The sequence below is a fragment of the Grus americana genome, chromosome Z (assembly GCF_028858705.1).
Source record: "Grus americana isolate bGruAme1 chromosome Z, bGruAme1.mat, whole genome shotgun sequence".
NCBI classification, from domain to species: domain Eukaryota; kingdom Metazoa; phylum Chordata; class Aves; order Gruiformes; family Gruidae; genus Grus; species Grus americana.
Genome location: NC_072891.1, coordinates 264,522 through 286,242, shown reverse-complemented (window position 1 = coordinate 286,242; position 21,721 = coordinate 264,522). Strand labels below are relative to the sequence as shown.

The following is a 21,721-nucleotide window of genomic DNA, read 5'->3' as shown; positions in this document are numbered from 1 at the left end:
AACCTGCATGAGCCCACGCAAAAGGTTATCTTAGCTAACACACAGGAGCAATAAAACTGATAATCCCCTACATTTCATATTAAGAAATATCCCTCCACCAACTAATATTTTGGTCTCTTTATACCAAGTTGACGCTGGGTCTGGGATACCCGAAAACACAGGAAAAATGGAAAGCCACATAAATACTGTGTGTTTGTAAAAGCCTTAGATCACACAGACCATGTCTTCAGTAACTTATCTGCCATTGTCCACACTTGTGGGGCCACACAAAATCTGGCAGATCCCTTTTGCTTAACTGGACAAGGATTAACTTTCATTGAACTTGTACACACAAACCTATATAGACAAAGCACAATCCTTCTCCTCTGTACATATGTGTGTATGAGGAGGATGTGGATGCATGCATAATACAGTCTGCTCACCCATTCTTTTAACACTTCTCCATCAGACTGATCTTGTTTAGAAAGTCAGTGGAGTATTTGCTTCTGTCCTTCATTGTTTATTCTGAGATACTTCGTCTGAGACAAAGAATTCCCCACATGCCAGCAGAGTTTCTAACTATCACCTCCACTCCATAGGCCAAACTTTGGGATGTGGATTTGCTCTTTTGAAAAACACTTATTATCTCCTAGACTATCCTACTGAACTTTAGATTTGTCAATATAGCTCCTTCTCTATTTACCTGGGCATACTGTAGACATTTTTATACATCCCTTAGATGTTGTATTGGCAGGTAGTTTAACCATAAGGAAAGCCAGTGGATATAATTAAACTTCATTTAAGACAAACATGAAAAATCTCCAAACCAAAACACTAATAACCACAAAACCTTTATGATGAACAGAAATGGTCATATACGATGCAGATTCAATCAGAAAGCTAGCTGGTATGGACAGCAGGATGTTATAAATATTATATTGATGAAAGGGAGAGAAAGCATTCCGGAAAGGATCTGTAAGGTTATTTGAGTGATTAGGCCAATGATGTCTTTGTATCTCTGCAAACCAAGAGTCAGAGACTCAACAAGAAACCAAGAGAAACAACAAAACAACAAAAAAAAAGCAGAAAGGAATCTCTACTAACCACATGATCCCAAGAAAATTCTAAAAAGGGCAGCATCTAAAAGGTGGGACTTGGCGGAACTTCCCACCACCTGGGTCTGTATCCATGCCCCTGCCTCACGCTAGCATCACGAGGAATGAGTGCTGCATACACACTGTTCTTCCTTACCCGGTAACTGGCCCAGACAGAAAACACAAGCACGTGGGATGTTACGGAGTCCTGCTGCAGTCAGGCCAGGTTCTCGGTCTGCAGGACCAAGTACTGAGGCAGTACTGGGGAATGCAAAGGTGTTTTGGTCTAGACATAAACAGGAAAGTTTGGCCAGTCTTGCTGGCCACAAGAAGGCTTGTATACGTAATTACAGCTTTCTATAGTGCTCAGGGAAACATGACTTTATATGCATTTTTGTCAATAAGTATGACTGCACTGTTTAAGATTAGGCATGAAAACCCACATACCACAGACAGAAAGTCACAGCGATTCCCAGCATATGTATGAGAATTGAAAGAATAACATTTACTGCAATAGCTGGCATAGCAAATAACTTGCAGTAGCAAACGTAGCTTAAAATTAAATACTACTGCTAACAAAGCTTGGTTTTATGCTTGCGTTTTTAAGCTTGCGTTTTGATGACTCTGACTCTTGGTTTGCAGAGATACAAAGACATCATTGGCCTAATCACTCAAATAACCTTACAGATCCTTTCCGGAATGACCAACTACGGCACCATATGTATAACGCACATCCTGTCATCCAGTTGTCTGTGAAATCTTTATGTCCTGCTTAAACGCAGTTATGTTCCAAGATTAATGCTAATTCCCCTTCCATTCTCCCTGGAAATACTTCTCAAATATATCTTAACTTTCCTCCAAAAGTTTGCATACGGTTTGTATAGCTGCAATATCCCTCTAAGAAATCAATAGCCCTAATTCCATCCACTCCCCATTCCCAGCCTGCCGACTGTTTTACATATGGACATACACACATTTTTTCACCTCCTCATCCAGGGCATCTCTTAACATAGATTTTTTATTTTGTACCAAATTCTGTAAGTTTAGCATTTTTCTTCTTCCAAAACAAAACATAGACTTTTCCTGTTAAACAATAAACACACACATTTCACACCAATTTAGATTTCTTAAATGAGGTATTACATTCCCTGTATGGAAATACATACAATATATTTATGATCAGAAACGTACAACTTTTTTTCTAAAAAAAAAAGCACACTTTTTTCCATGGTTGCCATGCGTGTTTCGCCATATTTGAATGCTTGTTTTCATGGTCTCTTTTTAAACTTTTCCTTTAACAGAAATCATAGCTTTTATTAAAAGTTTTCCTTTAAAAGTTTCATCAACATCAGCATGATTCTGTGAATCTTTTTTTCCATGCATCCATCAGTACTGATAGAATCAAACTTCACATGAAATTTCTGATCCACTTTCCTCCTTTGTAGCCTACACAAGCTTTCCAAAGTGATTGTGCAGAGAGCTACAAACACATTTTCCAAAAATGTTGTGATCATGCCTACGTTCTTAAATACTGTTACCTTGTAAAAGTTAAAATCTCCAAGACAACAGAAACTGGAATTCTATAATTCAATTATAACTTTGTGAACTCTATTCACGATAGGGCTATAGTAAGTATTTATACAGCAGTTTGCTTACTATAGAGTCTAACATTTGATGGGGTAAGAGGAGTGAGAACCCCCACACACAAGGATTTATGACAACTGCACTTTCTGTATGTTTCTGTATCTCACAGTAGTTCTGCCTGATTCAGTTCTGTCAGGAATTCCTAACGCTTGGACACAAACAATATTATTCTTCTATAAATCCTTAAAGAGATTGCTATCAAATCAAACATTTAGAGCAGCATCTTTGTCCAAGAGCATGTAATGTCAGAAATCAAACTAGCAAAATACTGTACTATCTAAACCAATTATCATATATCTATTGTATTAACAAGGTTTGGATAAGAAGTGAAGTTTTGGCTGTTCAAAAAGCAGAAGTCTGGAAAATACGTGCTTGCCAAATATACTGTGATACATTGTGTTTCTTCAGCTTCCGACAGGCTTTTTGACAACTTTTATATTAGTGTACTACCCATTGTAAACAGCACCACCATATACAGAAAACACCACAGCTATCGTTTGTTGGCCAAATGTAAGAATTATAAATGACTGGCTCTGCATATCTTTAACAAAGACCTTAATATAGAGTAATTAAGATAAGCAATCACAGCACAGCTCTTAACATTGATCTGACTTAATCTATTTTTAACATTTGTCAAGCATCTGACACTGTCAGCACGAGCAATTCATGCAGCCTGATAATCACTGACATGCTACCAAGTGACCAGATTTTATCTCAGGAATGGAGGAAATTTTTACCTAGTGAGTATTAAGCCATGCAATATGAATTTAGAAAGAATAAAATGCGCATTTCAGGATACCTAGTATCACTTACACATTCTTAGAGAAGGAAGCTTGCTCTGGTATGATTTTCGCAATTTTGTTTGTCCTGCTGAAACTCAGTGGAAATAGTACCAGAGTGTAATTTCAGAAACATTTAGCAGAATTCTAAATGCAACATGTTTAAAAAAAAAAAAATCTATCAAGATGAGCAAAAATTACTATACTTTAGCAGAAGCAAATAACAAATCATATTTCCTGTTCAAAAACAGTACAAATCACTATATTCATGTAGTGCATTAAAAATAAAGTAACTTGCTCTTCTTCATTTATTTATCTTTTATGATACGCATTCTATTTGCACACAGGAGAAAAAAAGTAGACAAGTAATTTTAAAAGTGTAAATAATTTGACCTCTCAAACCATAAATGTGCACTTACCCTTGAGTGCTCTTTCTTTAAGTTCTAGAAGTGGGCCAGGCCTGTGGTTTGACTCTGCATTACAAGTCAAAAGACATTTAATTTATGCATGTTGTTTCAGAGCTGAAAAGCCAGCTGAAAGCTTCAGTGTTGTTTTGCTAGTGTGACCTTAGTATAGTGAGCCTGATCACAGAACAGTGTGACTTTTAAGAGAGACTATTTCATTACACGCAGCAGATGGCTCTTCCTGGGAAAACCTCTGCCAGACAGAGCGAGAGAGAGCGAGCTGGCAGTGGTGAGAGGGTACATCCTACTTCCATAGAAGTCCACGGGAATTTCCTCATGGCCTTGAGAGAGAGGAAGTGTTGGGCTTAGCTTTTCATAATAAAGCACTGGGTTGTTTTTTAAAGTACATGCTTAAGTGTGCTTAACTGCTTTGCTAGGCGCTTTGGGAATTTCTTACTTGCTTGAAGTTAAGCACACAAAAGTTCTGCTGAACATGAGAAAATCTGCAATCCGTAACAGGTAGGTTGAGGAAACCGCAGGTGGGTAATGAACTTTTAACACTCCCTACATAAATTCACCTAACAATTCACATTCCTCAAAGGCAAATAAGTGAATCCTGAAGTAAGAAAGTATTATTCCCACTCCTGTTACCCAGGAAGCCAAGCCTGACACAGAAGGAACCTGAATGGATTGCACAAACTACTCTGAGCTCAAAGGATCTAGAAAAGGCTGAAAAGCAAGTTTTGTGCCAATTTTTTTCTTGAGCATTTTGCTGAAAGTGCAGCTAAAACTGGTTATGAGATAGGATGGTGCTACATACTTCTTGCTCCCAGCGTTATCTAGACCCAGATAGGACACTCGTGTGTTCAGCAATAAATATAGCACTTTCAACCACCCTCATTTGGGAACAGCAGCAGGGATATCTATGTTTTATATAATAGCCTAATAGTCAAAGTAATCCCTCAAGAAATGAGAGACCAGGATTTAAAACCATATTCAACCTGAGATAATTTAACTGTTTGACATTGTAGGAAGACACCCAACAAGCACAGACCAAAGGCTGAGGTGGGTGAAAGGCACCTGCCTGATTTTCTAGCGGCTAAGTCATACACAGCTGTGGATAACTGCATAGCATCAGGAAGTCAAATTCACATCTTACCGCTCTCCATTTTGCCACGCTGATTGGTTTTGTACCTAAATTAGGAAAAATAAACCATTGGTTCAGGAAGCAGCAAAAAGCCACTCAATGCAAGTTCTTCAAATTAAGTCTAACTAAATGGCTTGTTTTTCAGAGATTCTAGACCCCACAGAAGTCAGGAGAGATGCTATACTGTCATCTGCTCTGCAGGCAGGTGTAAGCCTGTTTTGACTAGTGCAATGCAACCCCTGAGACAACAGATTACAGCAGTGCTTACTAGGTTGGTCTCAATGCTGTGCTACTGCCGCCACCTGACTTCCAGCTCGCTCCCTGGGAAGGCAAGGCAAGCTTGCAGTCACATGAAATGATACTATAGAAATACAGGCAGCCACATCTGAATGCTCCATCACTGATTAAAAAGGTTAGTAAAATTACTAAGGCACTTTAGTCCACTTTGAGCAAGTTGTAATTCCAGAGAGGTAAGAATTCCCCTTAGACCTGTCCATTAGCAGTAATGGAGAGCAGTCATGGAAGCGTCTCTCCTTGGGAGACCCTTCTGGAGCAGTGCCTCCTCGCCTGACCCTTAGGCCGGGCTCCTGCTTGTCTAGGAACGGACAGCATGCTGGAGGGAGAGCATGTGTCACAGAGAAGAGGCTGCACTGGCCACGGTTAGATAAAGAAGTTTCTCCTCAAAACAAGCCCTCTGCCCCCAGTGTTGTATGATTTTTTGCCTGGTTTCTCCCTCTGCCCGACTCCTTTCCATCTTACAGGAGAGCTGCTCCCAGTTTTCCGGCCATGACTGGCCTCCTCAGCGCCAGCTGCCCACGCTGGCTGCAGGTCTGGGCCTCGGACACTCATCTTTCCCATTTCAAAGTGGGTAAAACACGACCCCGACCGGCTCCCTCACGCTGCCAGCACCGCCGGAGCGCGCACGCCCGGGCCGAGGGAGGACCTTCCCCTTCCGAAGGGCCGCAGGCCTCACAGGTACGGACGGGGCGAGGGTCCCCTCAGGGAAGGGCGAGAACTGCGCCGCGCGCGAAGGCAACCGCCGTACCGTGCCGCGCGGCTGCGCTCAGCGCGTCCTTCCGGGCGGGAGCGCCGCCCCGGGCGGGCCGTGGCTCGCAGCCGCTGGGGAGGCAGGAGAGGGGCGATGTCGGAGCCGGTGCGGAGCACGCCGGGGTCCCTGCCCCTCAGCCGTCTGGCGGAGCCGCTGCTCCGGAGGCTCAGCGAGCTGCTGGACCGGGCAGCCCCCGGCAAGGGCTGGCGGGACCTGGCGCAGCGAGTGGGGAGCCGCGGCAGGGTCCGGCTGAGGTGAGGGCGGCCTGTGGGAGCGGGGCGGGGAGCTGAGGGGGCTCGGCTGAGGGGGGGGCCCCGCGGCCCTGGGCTGGGCGGGAGGGGGCTCGGCGGAGGCCTCAGCCGGGCCCTGGGGCCGGGCTCCTGCGGCGGGGAAGCCGCGGGGCTCGGGTGGAGCGGCCCCGGGCGGAGGAGCCGGCCGTTTCGGCAGAGCCAAGGCTGAGGCCGCGGTGCCACCGCGGGGTCGAGGGTGGGGGACGCGCCGGCCCCGGGGTCCCTCCCGCAGCGGTCCCTGCGGCCGCGCTCGGGCGCATCCCGCGCTGAAAGCACACGGGCCGCCAGCGGCGCGGCCGACGAGCGGTGTGGGGCCTGAAGTCAGCGGCGGGGCAGCGAGGATGAAGCAGGAACGGGTTTGTGGGTTTGTGTTCGCTTACCAGCGCCTCTGTAAGTTTGTACTCCGCAGCTGAATGCTGCAGTTGGTTTGTTGCCGCTCCTACCTGAATCCGGAGTTACCCGGCCTGCGCCGGCAGCGCCGTCCCTCCCCGCGAACCCCTGCTTCGATTGTGCAAAGGAAGGGAGGCAGCATCCCCGACCGAAGGCCCTGCGCTGGGGCAGGTGGGGTGGAGGACATGTAGCCCATCTCCAGGAGATGTTTCCTTAGTCCCACACGAGGGCTTCCAGTGAAGAAGGAACAGGGTGCAGGTAGTGTGGGGCTTTGCTGTGCCACCTTCGTAGTTGGAAAGCATCCCCTGTAACTCGCCTGACTTGCCTCGGCATGAACGCGGCAACTGCTTGTCCGAGACAGGGAACGTGGAAATTGGTTGTTGACTGTTCCCTGTGGCTCCTTTTGTCTATATTAGGGTAAACACATTCGTTTTCTTCAACTCTTTCTTCCTAGGTCACATTCTCTAGATTGCTTCCTGATCATTTCACTTCCTGTGGCTTTTCAAGATTTTGTTTAGAGGGTAGTATCTCAAAAAAGAGAGCCATTTCAGCTGCAGCATTGAATATATGTTATGAAGATGTGTCCTTTCTCTATTATGACTGTATTTATTAATATAGGGAAATAAATCCTGAAGACTACAATATGACCCCTCTGTCATATTGTAGGGCCTGTGGCCATGTTTGTTTCTCTGTATTATCTGGTAAAATACTATGAAGGTCTACTTAATAAGTGAAAATATCTCACCTCCAGGTTTGCATGGCACTGTGATTTAATGAAAGAAACACTGATGGATCATTTTAGTGGGAATACGTAAACTTGCATTGCCTCTCCATAACTGTATTCTTTTCCTTATTATCTGTGTTACTTGAATCTGCTGTGATTGAAAGTGCGCAAAGACTTACCACCAGAATTTAAAACTATTCACATTTATACCTGGAGATCAATTTATTGGAGCAGTTAACTGCACTGTAGCAGTAGCTGTGTGTATCAGTTAAGATGCAGCAGTCACTTGTCTTAACAACTACTCTGGAAATCAAAGTCTTCCTGGACTTTCAAGTTAGATTCTCACTCGCTCTTTACCGCTTCTGAATTAGGCACATGAAAATAAAAGGTGCCGTACTTGTTTTTCTTCTGAGGCTTTCAAAAGTGAAAATTAGAAGATTTCTTAATACATTTGGTCAGAATTGTTAGGGACAAGCATCTCTTGTTTTGTAGCATGCAGCTGGCTAATACTACTTTCTGTCTGTGGTGGTGTCACTGTATAACCTCTGAACTCCAGAAACTTGAAGGAAAGACTGCAAATACGTCCAAATCAGCTAGAAATTTCCCATCTTTTTTTTTTTTTTTAAATCTTTTTGTTTACAAGTGATTTTTAACTCTGCTCTTTTCTGAGGAGAAAGTACCAAGAAGTTCTATGCCATGACTTTCTCACGTTATTTTGTAGCCCTCTGGATTTAGAGCAGTGTTCCCTCAAAGTGCTGGAGCCAGAAGGAAGTCCCAGCTGGAGTCTCCTGAAACTACTGGGAGATCGGGGTTGCACTGTTGTGGAGCTTGTGGAGTTCTTGCAGGCCCTGGAGCATACAGAGGCTCTCCAGTGCCTCAGCCACTCAGGTCAGTTCTGGTTTGTGCTTTCACTACAACTGTGTGCTTTACACTGGAAACACTGAAAGATTCATTTTCTACAGTAAGTAAAAACATCTTTAGTGTTTGAATTCTAGTAATTGGTATTCATATGATTACCATAGTAATTGGCTCATAGGATTCTGAGATTAAAAGTAAGCCAAGTAGATAAGCAGACTTAATGCAATATTGTTGTAGACTTGGACTTGGCTGCATGGATATGACAGGTGCTGTCATTCCCTCTGCCGCCTCAGGTTCTGTGTCAAGCTATGCCTTCAGGAGATGCTTATAGAACTGAAATGGTTGAGTTAGAAAGACAAGTAGTATTGCCAGCCATCTGTTTGGGCTACAGGTTTCGTTAACTGTGTTTCATAGTTTACCCTAATTGAAGGGGAAGAGTCCAATTAGTGCCAGTTCTGGTGCATATTGGATCCTGTCCAACTTGCTAATTGGACAGAAAAACAAAGTAACTTAGGATAGAACTAGATTATTTTCTGCTAACACATTCAGCTTGCTTCTTCACAAACAGTCTAGAAGTGGGTCAACGCAAGGGAACGCATGGGTAACACCATATAGGCCAAGTGCTTCTTGCTATAGTACAAACCAGGGCCCTTTTTAATGTCCTCCTCCTTCAGGATGTGGTGAAACTCAGCCTACTAGGAAGTTACAAAAGCTGCTCTTCAGAGCAGGGGGTGAAAATGAGACTAGCAAGCTCCTTGCCATTCTGATAGCTGTCCTGTTCTTTGGACAGCATGAGGAAAGAAGCTGGGGGCTGAGAACTATTGTTAAGACTACCATGGAATTTTTCAAGTAAATTACAGTAATGCTTTGCAGCCGTTTCATCTAGTTGTTGCTGCTGCTTCTCATTGTACTAGGAGGACCATGGTGTGTTGAATGAGGTGTGATTGAGTTCCATGTCAGCTCAGCCTAGCTAAGTATACTGCAGGCTTGGCGGGGAGAGGGGAATTGGCGTTATGTTGGTGTGAGTGGATTGTGACAAGAGTTGAGGTGGAGACATAGGTGTTAGTGTGCTGTCCTGCACTATGAATGCTTGTTCCTTTTTATTGTTCTCTGTATGGGGTTACTGCGGGACTGCTGAAAACAAGAATGGCCCTGGTTCACGTTGGTACTGCAGAGTGCCTGCACTGAGCCAAAGTGTTGTGCTTGCTTCACCTGCAATCATCTCAAGTATCACCACCATTGAATTGAGGATATTTGTGTGGCTGTCAGTCAAGTTACATTTTGAAATATGTAATGAAGACTAAATCCTGGCTGACCAAGAACTTGCTACATAGCAGAATTGAGAGATAGCGGTATCAGTTAGAGAATTGGATAGATAGCTAGGATACCCTTGTATGGAGGAGAACAAGCCAATAAGTTCCCCTTGGAACTTCAGAGGTGGTCTTCTATGAATTAATCTCTTGTCTAACATCATGATCCATGATAGAATGGATTCAACCTCCTCTTTGAAGGACTGGGTAGTTTCATAGAGACTGAGAAACTGGGACCAAGAGAAACCAAAGCAAAGGGTATTTGAAGAAAGTTTAAGTCAAAAAGAATTTTAAACTATTTAAAAAGAAGTGGTAGGCCTTGATATTTGCAGTGAGTTTATTTAAATGTTCACAAGTGGTTGATGCTTGACATCAAAGTACAAATTCATAACTACCCATTTGCTGTAATACACAAAAAGGAGCTTAAGCGTTGCTCAAGTTCCTTTAAGAAAGGGATTGTTTAATATAAGACCTCTGTCGCTGTCATACTGGTTTGTTAGACTGTTTTCTACCAGCTTAGTTGATGCAGTTAAAAAGACACAAACCTTTCTGAGCCTAGGAGTGTACTGGTTAATGAGCGTACAGTTTGATGGTGCATAGTGGTCTGTTTTGGCAGTGATACTACTTCAGTTCCTCTGTGGCAGAGATGTATCGTTACAAGCTGGGACATCGCTTTGTTTGCAGCAATACAAAGAATCTCTCGGAGAATCATAGACTCCCAACCAAGTTCCAGAACTTGTCTGTGTCTCAGAGCTTGGGGACTTGCCTGTCACATTGGATTAGCACCACAGAAGATCTTCCTTTAAAGATACAAAATACTAGTAATAATAACTTTAAAACTTCTCCTTTTTGGTAGTAAGAAAGCCTAAGCGTCTTGTTACTTGGGTCACCACTCTGTCCATTTTCTTTTTTTCTCTTGTCATGTTGTGAACTTGCTGGAAATGAATGAAATGTGAATAGCTTCCTCCCAGGCTAAGAAGGAAAAGAGGCTTAATATGCAATGTGTGGTATTACAGTCTAGTCCTTGTGCAACCTCACTGAGTTGCGGTGATTGAAACAAGAGCGAAGAGGTGTTTTTCCTCTGCAGCGGTTTAGGCACTTCAGTCTGAATGTGAGTAATTGAGGCCGAATTTCCAGAAATGACTGAAAATGTTTATCGGTGTGTAAGCTAAGAATGTAACAGTTGGATTATAGTTAAGATTATGAGTACTTAATTTGCGCTGCATGTTTCAACATCAGGTAACTATAAATGTCAGTTTGCCATCCTCAATGGTAAAACTTGAGCTTTACGTTTTCCAAGGAAAATTGAAGAAGTATTTGTGTATCTTTGTAATCATTCAGAAAATTGAGCCAAAAGGTTTTCTTTTTGAACCATTCAATTCTGTGGTGCTTGCAGGAAGTACCTGTATAGTGCTGAATGAATTGCAGGAAAATAAATGAAACTGTGAAGAAATTATGAATCATGTTTCTTAGAACTTGTTCGTAATGCTTCCAAGGAGTGCAAAATACTAATCTTTCAGAGAATTTGTTTTTCTCAACTACTTTCTTAAGAGATGTTAGTGATGCAAATCAGGAGAGATTTTTTTTAAAAAAAAAAGGTGGAAGTCTTTGGAAAGAGCAAGTCTTCATTATTTTTCTGTCCTTTAAATTGAAATATTATAATTCCTGTTTGTCATGGTTAATGTTAGGTGTTTGTGATACTCAAAAACTGTACTTAACACACTCTCTTTAACAGTGAAAACAGTGGAGGAAGTGTTACGTGAGGAGCTGAGGTAATCTTCAGGGCTAGGGTATGGAGGGAAGTTATTTTAGAGAAAGAAAGGCAGGGAATTTTCAAGTCCTGTAGCTACTTTGGAGTAGCTGCCTGTGTGATCAACTATTTCAGAGTAAGATTATGTGTGGAGGAAGTTAATACAGCCCACTTCCCTGCTAGACAAAGATGATGTGATTTCCAAATGTCGTATAATCTCTGTTTGAGTCTGTTGACCACATGGGTTTCTGCTCAGGTTTCAGCCCATTGATCAAATTGTTACGGTCTCCTTGATCAAACGTTCTGATGTGTGGCTAAGCTGTTAAAGATGAAGGGAAAATAAGCAGACAAAAAGAAAACTCCTGGCAGACTGTAATGGCGGCTTGGAGCAAATACTAATCTTGAGTCTTGTACCAGGATATTTGCGATCTCTTTGCAGCTATTTTTTTTTTTTACACAGCATCTGTTTTACTCTATATTATTCTGTAAGATTATTCCCCCAGCAATCTGGAATACTGCTTCTGTACCAGACTACACTTTCAGCTTCTGCAGTGTGTTTTCATTAAACTATAAAGAAGGAACTACTTTCTCCCAAAACAAGGAAATTAGAGTGATTCTAAAAAAAAAAAAAAAAGAAATTTTTACTGTGTGTACCTATTTACCTATTTTGTATCCGAGTGAAGTGCCTCTTTACTGTGCACTATTTCTGTGCTTTTTCTGTAACTAGTTGTACTGGGCCTAGCTAGGATAGAATTAATTTTCTTCATAGCAGCTCATATAGTGCTGTGTTTTAGATTTTCATGCTCAGCAATAGAAGGGAGAAGAGGGCGTTTTGGAGGGCCTAGCCATCTTTTGCTTAGGAACTGGCTGGGCATCAGTCTGCCCATGGGAGGTGGGCAGTGATTGCCTTTGTGTCACGTGTTTTGTTGTCTTCCCTATTCTTCCACTCATCCTTCACTTATTAAAGAATTATTATTTTTTTGTTTGCTTGTTTTATTTTGACCTCCAAGTTTTCTTGTTTTGATTCTTCCTTTCCCTCTTCCCCTGTCCCACTGGGTGGGGACTGTGGTGCTTACCTGCCCACTGGGGTTAACCCACGACATTGGGATTGTAGCAGCTTGTCATTAATGTGTAGTATTCCTTGTGGTCCCACTGGGGTTGTTAAATGTGTTTTACCATGCGTAGCAAATAATGCTTTAAACTAATGATTTTTGGATGGATTCTCAGCTCAGTGTTGCTGAACACCTTGGTCATAGGTCCATGTATTTTTCTGACAGCAATGTGAGGTTAAACTTTCTGTTCTGCAGTTGACTTTTTTTTCCCTCCCCCTCCTCTTCTTCTGATGACCTTGGTTATAACAGTGGATCTGTTTTTCGGGTCATGCTGTAACAAGATCTCTGGAATGGTCTAGGTTAAGAAAATAACTGGATCATATTAGACCAGTGTCAGAATTTCGCTCATGCCATTTCCTGGCAGTTAAAATTTGACGTGGAAAACTTTACCTTGCATATTGGCAAAAGAAAACCTCAGCCCTGTGTTCTATAGGAGTCAAAGGCGTAAGCAGTAAGGTTGCATGAGGAATAGTAGAAAAATGCACTATGTTGTAGTTAAATTAACTCTTACTGTTTGGATAAACAAAGAAATTGTTGGGAGTGAGCAAACTCTTAAAACTGGGAATACCTTTCCCAGAAGGGATCTGTGATGCCATTGGAAATATTATTTGCTTTAGTGAGTAAGAGAGCAAGAGAGATTGAAGTATCCTGAAATTAAAATGTCTGAATGATGTACTGTAAATCTTGGATAAACTCTGTAGAGTACTGATCGATTTGAGCATGGATTTTGTGTAATGGAAGACAATTTTGAATGTCTTAAAGTCATATAACTAACTGGAACTGTGTGTATACACAGTACAAACAAATTATTTTCAAGTATATTTAATGACAGAAACTTTCTTTGCTCGAAGGACAATTTAAATGCAAATTTAAATTGAGGAATTGTATTTCTTAATAACTTTCCTATGTGTAAATTCTTTTTCTAAAGGTATAAAGATTGTCGTACAGCCAGACTCTCAAGCAGTGCTCTCTGGTCAGGTCGTCAAGCTGTGTTGTTGGGCAACAGGACACCCATTTGTGCATTACCAGTGGTTCAAACAGGAAAAAGAGGTAATAGTTGATACAGAATATAGGGGGGTTAAGTGGTGAAAATAATAGGTAATGGTTTTGGATGATACTTTTTTTTTTTAAGTCTGTTACTCTTATTTACGATGAGAGAGGATTGCTATATATACTAAAAACCCAGAAGTTTAAGAAATGCTGCTTAATGACCCTATCGATGTCCTAAAACAGTAAGGTGGTTCCTATATTCAGACCACTTCATCCTTGGAGGCTAATCTTGGAAAGTGACAGTAGGGAAACTGTAAGTTTAGTTGTCTCTCAGCCTACCAAGAAGCTTAATGCAAGCCACTGAGAGACTGCCACACTGGAACAAATGCCAGTCCCTGTTGGTCTTGGGCAGATGGGAACTCTTTTCCTAAGAACGAGCAGTTGAAGACCTGAACTTGGTGGTGCCACAGACTTCTTTAGTAAAATACTGGAATGTGTGGGAGCTGGTATCTCTGGAATTTGAATGGCAGCACTTATACCCATGTTTCTGGTCCTGGCTATCTTTCTACAAGATGAACACACTTTTTTCTTAATGTTATTTTAAGTACTATTTTTAAAAATGCAGTACATCGATAGTATTTTAAATTGCTGTTAGGAGTGAAAATTTTAACTCATTTGCTACACCCTTCTAAAAGTTTATCTAAGTCATCCAAAACATGGCTTTAAAAACTGTGATTAAAGTATTTTTCTGCTCATTACAGTTAAAAACCCACAAGTTTGGGGTTGTTTTTTCCATCTTACTTTTCTCCTCTCCCTGTCCTGCTGAGGAGAGGAGTGATAGAGTGGCTTGATGAACACCTGGCATCTAGCCAAGATTAAACCACCACAGATGTAGTGAAAAATTATTTTTCTGTGAAAGAATGGTATGGTTTCGTGGCCGTAGTTGAATATGTCTTAAGACTAGAGCTGAGTGTAACACACATGCTGGTTGGAGTAGTGCTTAACAAATTATTCTGAGTTATTTGTGGAGAAAGGTAAAAATTATTAATTTCAGGAAGAGCTTTTTAACTGGTTTAAAAGCTCAGAATTGTCTTAGATAGAGGCATATGAATTATTCTTGGAAGAAAGCCTGTCTCTGAGCTACTAAATGCATAGAACAAGACTTTCTCATTCAAAAGTTTCAAGTAAGCAAAGGAGTTGAGGCTGATGTTACCAACATTGAAATAAATATTCTAATGTTTGCTACTGGTTTAGATGAAATCAGTCTAAATTTAAATATTTCTTGGTTCACCTGTAATTCAGGTTCCCCATGGTAATTCTCCAGAGCTGGTTTTGAATCCAGTGAACGTAAACGATTCTGGCTTTTACATCTGTCGAGTGAACAGTGAATCTTCCTTTGTGTTCAGTCGATGGGCACGACTTGAAGTTTGTGATCTCCAGGGTACATCTCATGGTGAGTGGCAAAACCATTGTCTTCTGAAAGTCTGTCTTCCCACCCGCTTGTTAGAGGAACTCGGATCCCCATTGCTGTCTGGCACAGATGTGAAAGAGGGCTGATTAAAAATGCAGAATCCAATTATTGGACTCTTGTGCTGGTCACTAAAGCAGAAGAAAAATGAAGTTATATGAAAGTACGGAAGTGGAAGAAGTGTGAGGAAAGTGAATAATAGCAAAGATCAAATAAGATTAAATAGCTGGCTACTCAGCAGTATCCAGCTAGTACTGGAATTCGTTAGTAGAATATAAAGAAAACTTTGGAAATTTACTTCTTGGGTCTAGTCTGTTATTACTGTGTATTTATTTCCAGTTTCCTGAGGCTGCTGGAGTGGTGTCTCTTTTTCTGGTGTGTGTAGGGTTTGGGGGGTGGGGGTTTGGTTTTTTTACAGAACAGTCATTTGTATTAAATAGGCATTGACTCATGCACTAAGTCTACCCTTTATGAACTTTCTAATTGAATAGCCTGGACTTGCTTGCTAGTGGCCTACAGATGTGTGAGAGAGATCAACTGCGCTGTCTTCAGACTGTGAAGAGTACTTACTTTGTCTTATGTCACAAGTCAAAGGTGTTTTCCACTTGCATCCCACATAAAAAATTATTCATGTCAGGAAAAGAGATAAAGAGAACCGATCTTCCAGTAAAAGATCAAAAGCTATTGCAATGTCATTTGAGGCGACCTTTTTACATCTTCATCTCAAACATATTCTCGGTCTTTTATCTAAGCAATGATTTCTTCTGCTTTTCCTTTGCTCCTGCTTCAGGTTCTATTCAGTTAGAAACCTGCAGTTTTAGATCTTGCTGATTGCACCAGGAAGTGGAGATGAATAACCTCGTAATGACTACTTTAAAAAAAAAATCTGAGAAAAACAGCAGTATATCATTTCACACTTGTGGCAAAAGTTTGGTGACTAAAGGTCAGCAGGTATCCACGGACTAGTGCCTTGCTTTGTGTTCCATGACTCTTGGCCAACAAGGAACCATAGTGGAAGTGAATTTTAGTGTGTTTAGGTCTTGGTGATGGGTGAAAAGATGAGGGACAGGATGGATTGCTCCTTCCTGTAACTTTCCCTCCTAGGGTCCTTACAAGGAAACCTAAAAGGCGTATGTAGTGCTTGCACTGAAGGAATTCTCTCCTCCTCCTGTAGCACTTGGCCTGGGATTACTGGTGTTTCAGTTGAACTAGATGACGCTGACAGTACAATTTTTGCAAATGTTCACTAGGTATGAAATTTTTTATTTCAGCTGCTGTTTTTTTTTCTTTTCCTGCTCCCTTGGTTGCTTTCCTTTCTCAGATAGCTTTTCCTCCTCTCTTTTCATTGCTTGCTGTTTGATGAGAGCTCGACCATTCTCCATTCTGTAAAAGCTGTCTTTCATAGCTGTCTTGTGAGCTTGTGATCAGTGGGGCAGCCAGACACAATTCCAAAAGATACTGGTCCAGGCTTGTTAGTGTATTTTGTGAGCGGTACAACAACAGGCTCTACCGATGAGGGCCTGTAAGTGAGATGGCTGGTAAGGGGTCCCACTGGAGACAGAAACCATGTTACCTTTCAATCCCATGTCCTCTTTCACTGCCTCTAACTTTTGTGTTCCTTGTCTTAAAGACTAATACTGTTCAATTTGACTACAACAGCCACTCCTTTCTGCCTTATCTTACTTCTGTCTTTCTGCCATAAAGGGAATGAATTCTTTACATTTTGTTGAAAAATCCTGATATCAAACTGGGACATTGTTTGTAAAATCTCTGAAACACAAACGTATAATGCGCCAAGCAGCTCAGACACTAGAACAGATATATCTATATCGCTGTCTCCCTTTATTTTACTATGCAAAGGAAAATGTCATCACCCCCTAATTGTCAGTCATGAGTAGCTCTGATGACAAAACATGTGTCCACATACGTAGTCTAAAAGTAAAGAGGAGTGACCTTGCAGCTGAGATAAAAGATCACTAGTGTGACCTTTACAAGTTGGTCTGGGCTTGCTGTGGTATGTGTCAGGTAATCGAACTGTTCAGTAAGCAGAGATCAGAAACCTTTTCAGTGCAGCACTCTTGGGTGTGTAGTGGATGTTTTAAAAATTAATGTCAGCACTTTGTTTCAATAAATTTTATCATATGTAGAAACTTACATGCAGTCTTTACTGCATTTAGGGTTTTCTGAATAGGTTTCTTTTATGTCATTTCATGTCAGTGGCTGATGTTTGTTAAGCGTTTTTTAGCTTTGGGCTTTTTTAGTATATTTACCATAAGGTTTGATGCTCAGTTTAGAATGAGAACAACAGGGATATGCTAAAACTAACTGATTTTAAGTTTTATATTCTTATTCCTGTGCACATACTTGCAAACAAGTTGGATCCTCAGTCCATCCTTCAGTAGCTGCTTTTCTTTGTACTTGCTCCTTTCTCTGGAGCCTTTATAATCTTACAGGCAGGAATCGATAATGCAAAGAGGGCTTTGCTTTTACTTCTGGAGTATATTTAATGTGCATTCCTTTTTACTTTTCAACTGAAGAACTGGAAAGCCATTGCTACTCATTTTTAGCATGCTCTTAAAGGAAAGTAGCTTAATTTCATTGCTATTAAAACAGTCTGTTGTAGTTACAGGAAGATGTGGCCAGTTGTCAATTCTTTACTCTATATGTGGTTAGATTATCTCACCCTTTCTTTTCTTTTTTCTTCCCTTTTTTTTTTTTTTTTTTAAGGGAGCTTAATTGGTTTGCCTGAAAACAAGTTGCGCATTTGTATTCAGCCTCAGCCACAAAACCTGACAGTGGGGGATGCTTTAGTACTAGAATGTGGAGCTGTTGGAAACCCAATTCCTCATTACCAGTGGTTCAGAAATGGATTTCCCTTGGCAAATGGGAGCAAAAATGTCTACATGGTAAGTTACTGCAGAGTGCCAGCCTTGGGGGACTAATGTGTAACCACCTTTAACTTCTCACATAAAGCTTCCTTGAAGAAAATGATGCCTTCATAGCCTCGATAACCTCTTACGGAAGTGTTTGCTATCAGTTGTTCTACTGTTCTGTTTCTCACTTGCCCATACTGTTCTGAGGCTCTTGGGTGCGTAATTTCAATCCTGAATGTGTTTTAGATGGTAGTGATAGGATGTAAGGCTATAGTGTATTTTGGATTGGTGTGACATATTGACGTAACAAAGACTGAGTATCAGTAAAAGCAAAAGCTTCTCTTTCTGTCTTGCACTGCAAAGCACTCGGATTTGTACGAGCTGTTGCATTCAGTGCTTAATGCACCTCAAGCCTGTGAGGTGGATTTGATTCTTTCTTCAATTCTTGAAGGCATTTCTAGCACACATGTGCTTCAGTAAGCTGGACAGAATGAGGGTGTGGGCAGCTTTTGGACTTGTTTAGGCTTTGCTTTTAGTGTTTACTCTTTCTTGCATGTGGGCTTCAATGAAATTGATACAGGTGTTATTTTGGGGTCTGTCGGGATGACTATGACGATGCTTGCACAGGTAACTTACGCGGATGTGGAACATCAAGGGACATATTGGTGTCACGTATTCAATGACCGGGAAGATCAAGACAGCAAGAAGATAGAAGTCATTATAGGTAAGGAGTTTTGCTGTTTGGTATAGGTCAGCTGATTTATCAATTCCTTCCCTATCATTAGAGTTTATTTTTGAAGCTTTTAGCATTAAGCCAAGCACATGCCTTCTGTATTTTTAGTTTATCCATTTGTTAAAATAACTGTGCTTGCTTGCAGCAAATGGAATTTTGTAACTGAGAAAGCTCTAAAATTCTAAAGTGCTTTGGGTTTTTATGGTAACTGGCATAGAAATGCTGCCACTTTTTGGCATGGCTAGCCTGTACATGGCTTGTCAGCAGATTGCAAGCTGATTTCTCCATGGTTTTTGACAACCGAAAAACAGTTTGACCCTTGTTGGTGATGTGAACTGTGTTACACTGAGTCCTTCAGCAATCAGGGCAGGTGAGGTTATTCATAGCAAGCAGAATAATTGAATATAACACGGTCAGGGCCTGTGCATGTATTTCCAGTAAACTGAAGAGAAGGAGATCTGTTTGTATAGCTTGCAGATATATCTGGGAATACTATTGCACAGTTCACATGAAAAGTTTTTTCCTATCCTAAGAAACACTCTACTTTAGTATGCCTGAGTTTTAGTAATAATTACTATATAGTGTTGTGGTCAGTGCTGATTTATACTGCTATAAAATGAGGCAGATTGCAGAGAAGCTTGGAAGTGACCTTTGTGTTCCATTTTGTGTGCTAACTCTCATAACTGAGAGCAATTGTCTTCCAATTCCCCCCCTCCAAACACAAGGAAGGAAAGCTATGGCAGTGGAGTGCACAGAAGGTAAAGTAAATCTTTAGTTGTGAATCAATTTTTAAAAATCAATGACGGGGATGATGGATTGTTGAGTGTGTTGCTGAAAAGCATGGGTTACGAGCTTCGGTCTGTTTTAAAACACTGATGTGCAATGCAACCTTCCCTCTGCATGTGCTTCTCTCTCCTTTGCTTTGACACCGTGATCTAGAGCACACGGGAGAAAAAACAAGCTACTTCCTTCTTCTGTAGTGTTCAAAATTGTTTGATTGTTGTTTGATTTTTTGCATGGGTTTTGTGTCCTGTGCTTACAGTTTCTAGTGAAATGTAAAGATCTTGAGATTTCTTTGGCCGGGCTCAGGAAGCAACATCCTTGCAAGAAAAGCTGAAGGTGTTGAGGAACCTGGGTGACCTTAGATAGCTGGAAAGAGCTAGTTCCACTGTCAGCTCTGTCTCTGCAAGAGATGTTTCCAGCAACTTTATTAGGATGATTTCTGTTCCCCTTTGCATTGCTGCAACGGGAAGGAAGCAGTGTATTGTGACTTTTAATGTTGATACCATCCCTTGATTACCGAGCATCTCAAAGTCTGTAATATTTACATCATAGGGGATCATATATAAAGATGTAAGGCTGCTTACAGCAGGCCCTCCCCAGCTTACCTACCAGCAATGAAAAAAACCAAATGCATTTGCAAAGTACAATAAATGGCACTCTGCTCTGGTTTTTTTACATAAAATCATAGAATTTTCTTGTAATTAAACTGCTCTGTAGCATTTCTTGTTCAAAGTTTAACCAGAGCTGATGTTCCCCTTTAGCCCTTTTGTTAAAGGTTTAACATTGTGAAGGGATTGTGTAGTTTCACTCACTGGAATGTACAAGTGACGCACATTTCAGCGTCAGCCACTTCCATGGCATAGCCTCTGAGACCGACCATCTTTGAGCCTTCACATCTTTTCTGGCTTGGGGGTGTCTGCCTTACCTGATGGAGTGCTGTGCAGAAGCCTCCGAGTTACCTGTAATTCAACTACCCTTCGAAGCAGAAGGTAACCACTGTCTTATCTGTGGGGGTATACACCCAAACGACAGTTTGCTTGGGTGCAACATCATTCTGCTACTAAGCTGCGTGAACACCTCCAGCAGTATCACCTCAGTCACTACGGTCTCCCGCGGGGATATAGGAGTCTGCTTTTGTGGCATAAGAGGTCTGCCTGGGGCTCCGCGGCGGGGAGCAGGCCTGCTCCGAGACACCTCTGGTGCCCCAGGGAATTTATTTCTCTTTTCCACAGCCTCCAGTGTTCTCACAATAAATGGGTGAAACCTGTGGTAGCTTAGAATGTTTGAAAATTGTATCTGAAGTCTTCCTGAATACATGTGGCTTTATGAAGTAAGATTTCTTGCTCAGGATGTTGCTTTTTCAGCAGTCCTTCAAATATCTGTTTTTCAAATGGGTGGTTCTGATACCTTGTTCCTTATTCATTCAAGCTGCTTGTGTGCCTGTGGGATTGAGGCATCGTATGTGTTTCTCTCTTTGTTTTGAGATCTACTATATTATAGTGCTGTGTCTAGCATAGCTTAGTATATTGATGTAGTATTTTCTCTTCTCTGTCCATAAACAGGTGAAAGGTTAGACTTACAGAAATGCAAAGCCAAAAATACTTTAGAAAGGTAGTTTTGTTTTCTAACGTTCAGCTTCTATTAATAATGGCATGACAATTATATTTTTATTAATTAAAAAATGTATTTTTCTTCGTGTTTAAACTATGATTTTATTGGTGTATTTCCTCACAGAAGATCTAAGTGATCTCCAAAAACCAGGTAAGTGCTAAGGTTTGAAACATTTTAATTTCGCATCTTTATTTTTTATTACAAATCACTGAAGCCTAGCTGGGTTACAATTATATACTTTACATTATTTGAATGTATTTATAACTGGGGATTTGATAGGGACAGATATCATGTTAAGAGCAGCACAGCTTTCTGGTTCCAATGAATTAATTTGAATATAGTGAATCACAGGGTTGCTGTTATCTTTGTAAAATCACACAAAGCTGCTCTTTTATACTGTCTGTATACTTACACAAATACAGAAGGAATTATCTTTTGCTTTCTTGTGTGTGGCTTCTTTGGACTCTAGGTTTTAGTACATTGCTGCTTTTTCAGATGATTAAGGTGAAAAAGATGTAAGGTGTCAGACTGCCACCCATGATATGTTGAATTGGTATATTTGTTAAATTCATGCTGGAGTGAGCTAGTGTGATTTGAAGCCTGTTTGATGTTTATTATACAAATGTAGATCGGGAATAGTGCTCCATAAGGGATTATCCCTGATACGTGTTCCCAAAATCTCAAATCACAAAGGTCATATAATTTCCTGGGTTAGACATCAAAGCTAGGTTTAC

The 21,721-nt window shown here is 41.2% G+C and overlaps 2 protein-coding genes across 5 annotated transcripts in view; one reads left to right on the top strand and one right to left on the bottom strand.

Annotated features, from left to right (window-relative positions):
- Positions 1–5,970, bottom strand: part of ALPK2 (alpha kinase 2) — a 44,908-nt gene extending 38,938 nt beyond the window's left edge. Inside the window, exons 1-3 of the mRNA XM_054809074.1 lie at positions 5,807–5,970; positions 5,060–5,094; positions 3,916–3,969 (exon numbers count right to left, since the gene is read on the bottom strand). The gene's annotated coding sequence lies outside the window, so the exon portion shown is untranslated. The remainder of the gene's footprint in view (positions 1–3,915; positions 3,970–5,059; positions 5,095–5,806) is intronic.
- Positions 5,971–6,091: 121 nt separating this feature from the next.
- MALT1 (MALT1 paracaspase) overlaps positions 6,092–21,721 on the top strand; it is a 35,906-nt gene continuing 20,276 nt past the window's right edge. For 2 of the 4 annotated variants that reach the window (XM_054809076.1, XM_054809075.1), the window contains exons 1-8: positions 6,113–6,349; positions 8,221–8,387; positions 13,458–13,579; positions 14,822–14,972; positions 17,715–17,893; positions 18,488–18,584; positions 19,319–19,351; positions 21,111–21,137. In XM_054809076.1, coding sequence (XP_054665051.1) covers positions 6,189–6,349; positions 8,221–8,387; positions 13,458–13,579; positions 14,822–14,972; positions 17,715–17,893; positions 18,488–18,584; positions 19,319–19,351; positions 21,111–21,137 — 937 coding nt within the window. In that variant the 5' untranslated portion in view covers positions 6,113–6,188. Of the gene's footprint in view, positions 6,350–8,220; positions 8,388–13,457; positions 13,580–14,821; positions 14,973–17,714; positions 17,894–18,487; positions 18,585–19,318; positions 19,352–21,110; positions 21,138–21,721 lie in introns of all 4 variants that reach the window. The other 2 variants (XM_054809078.1, XM_054809079.1) reach the window with 2 other exon arrangements.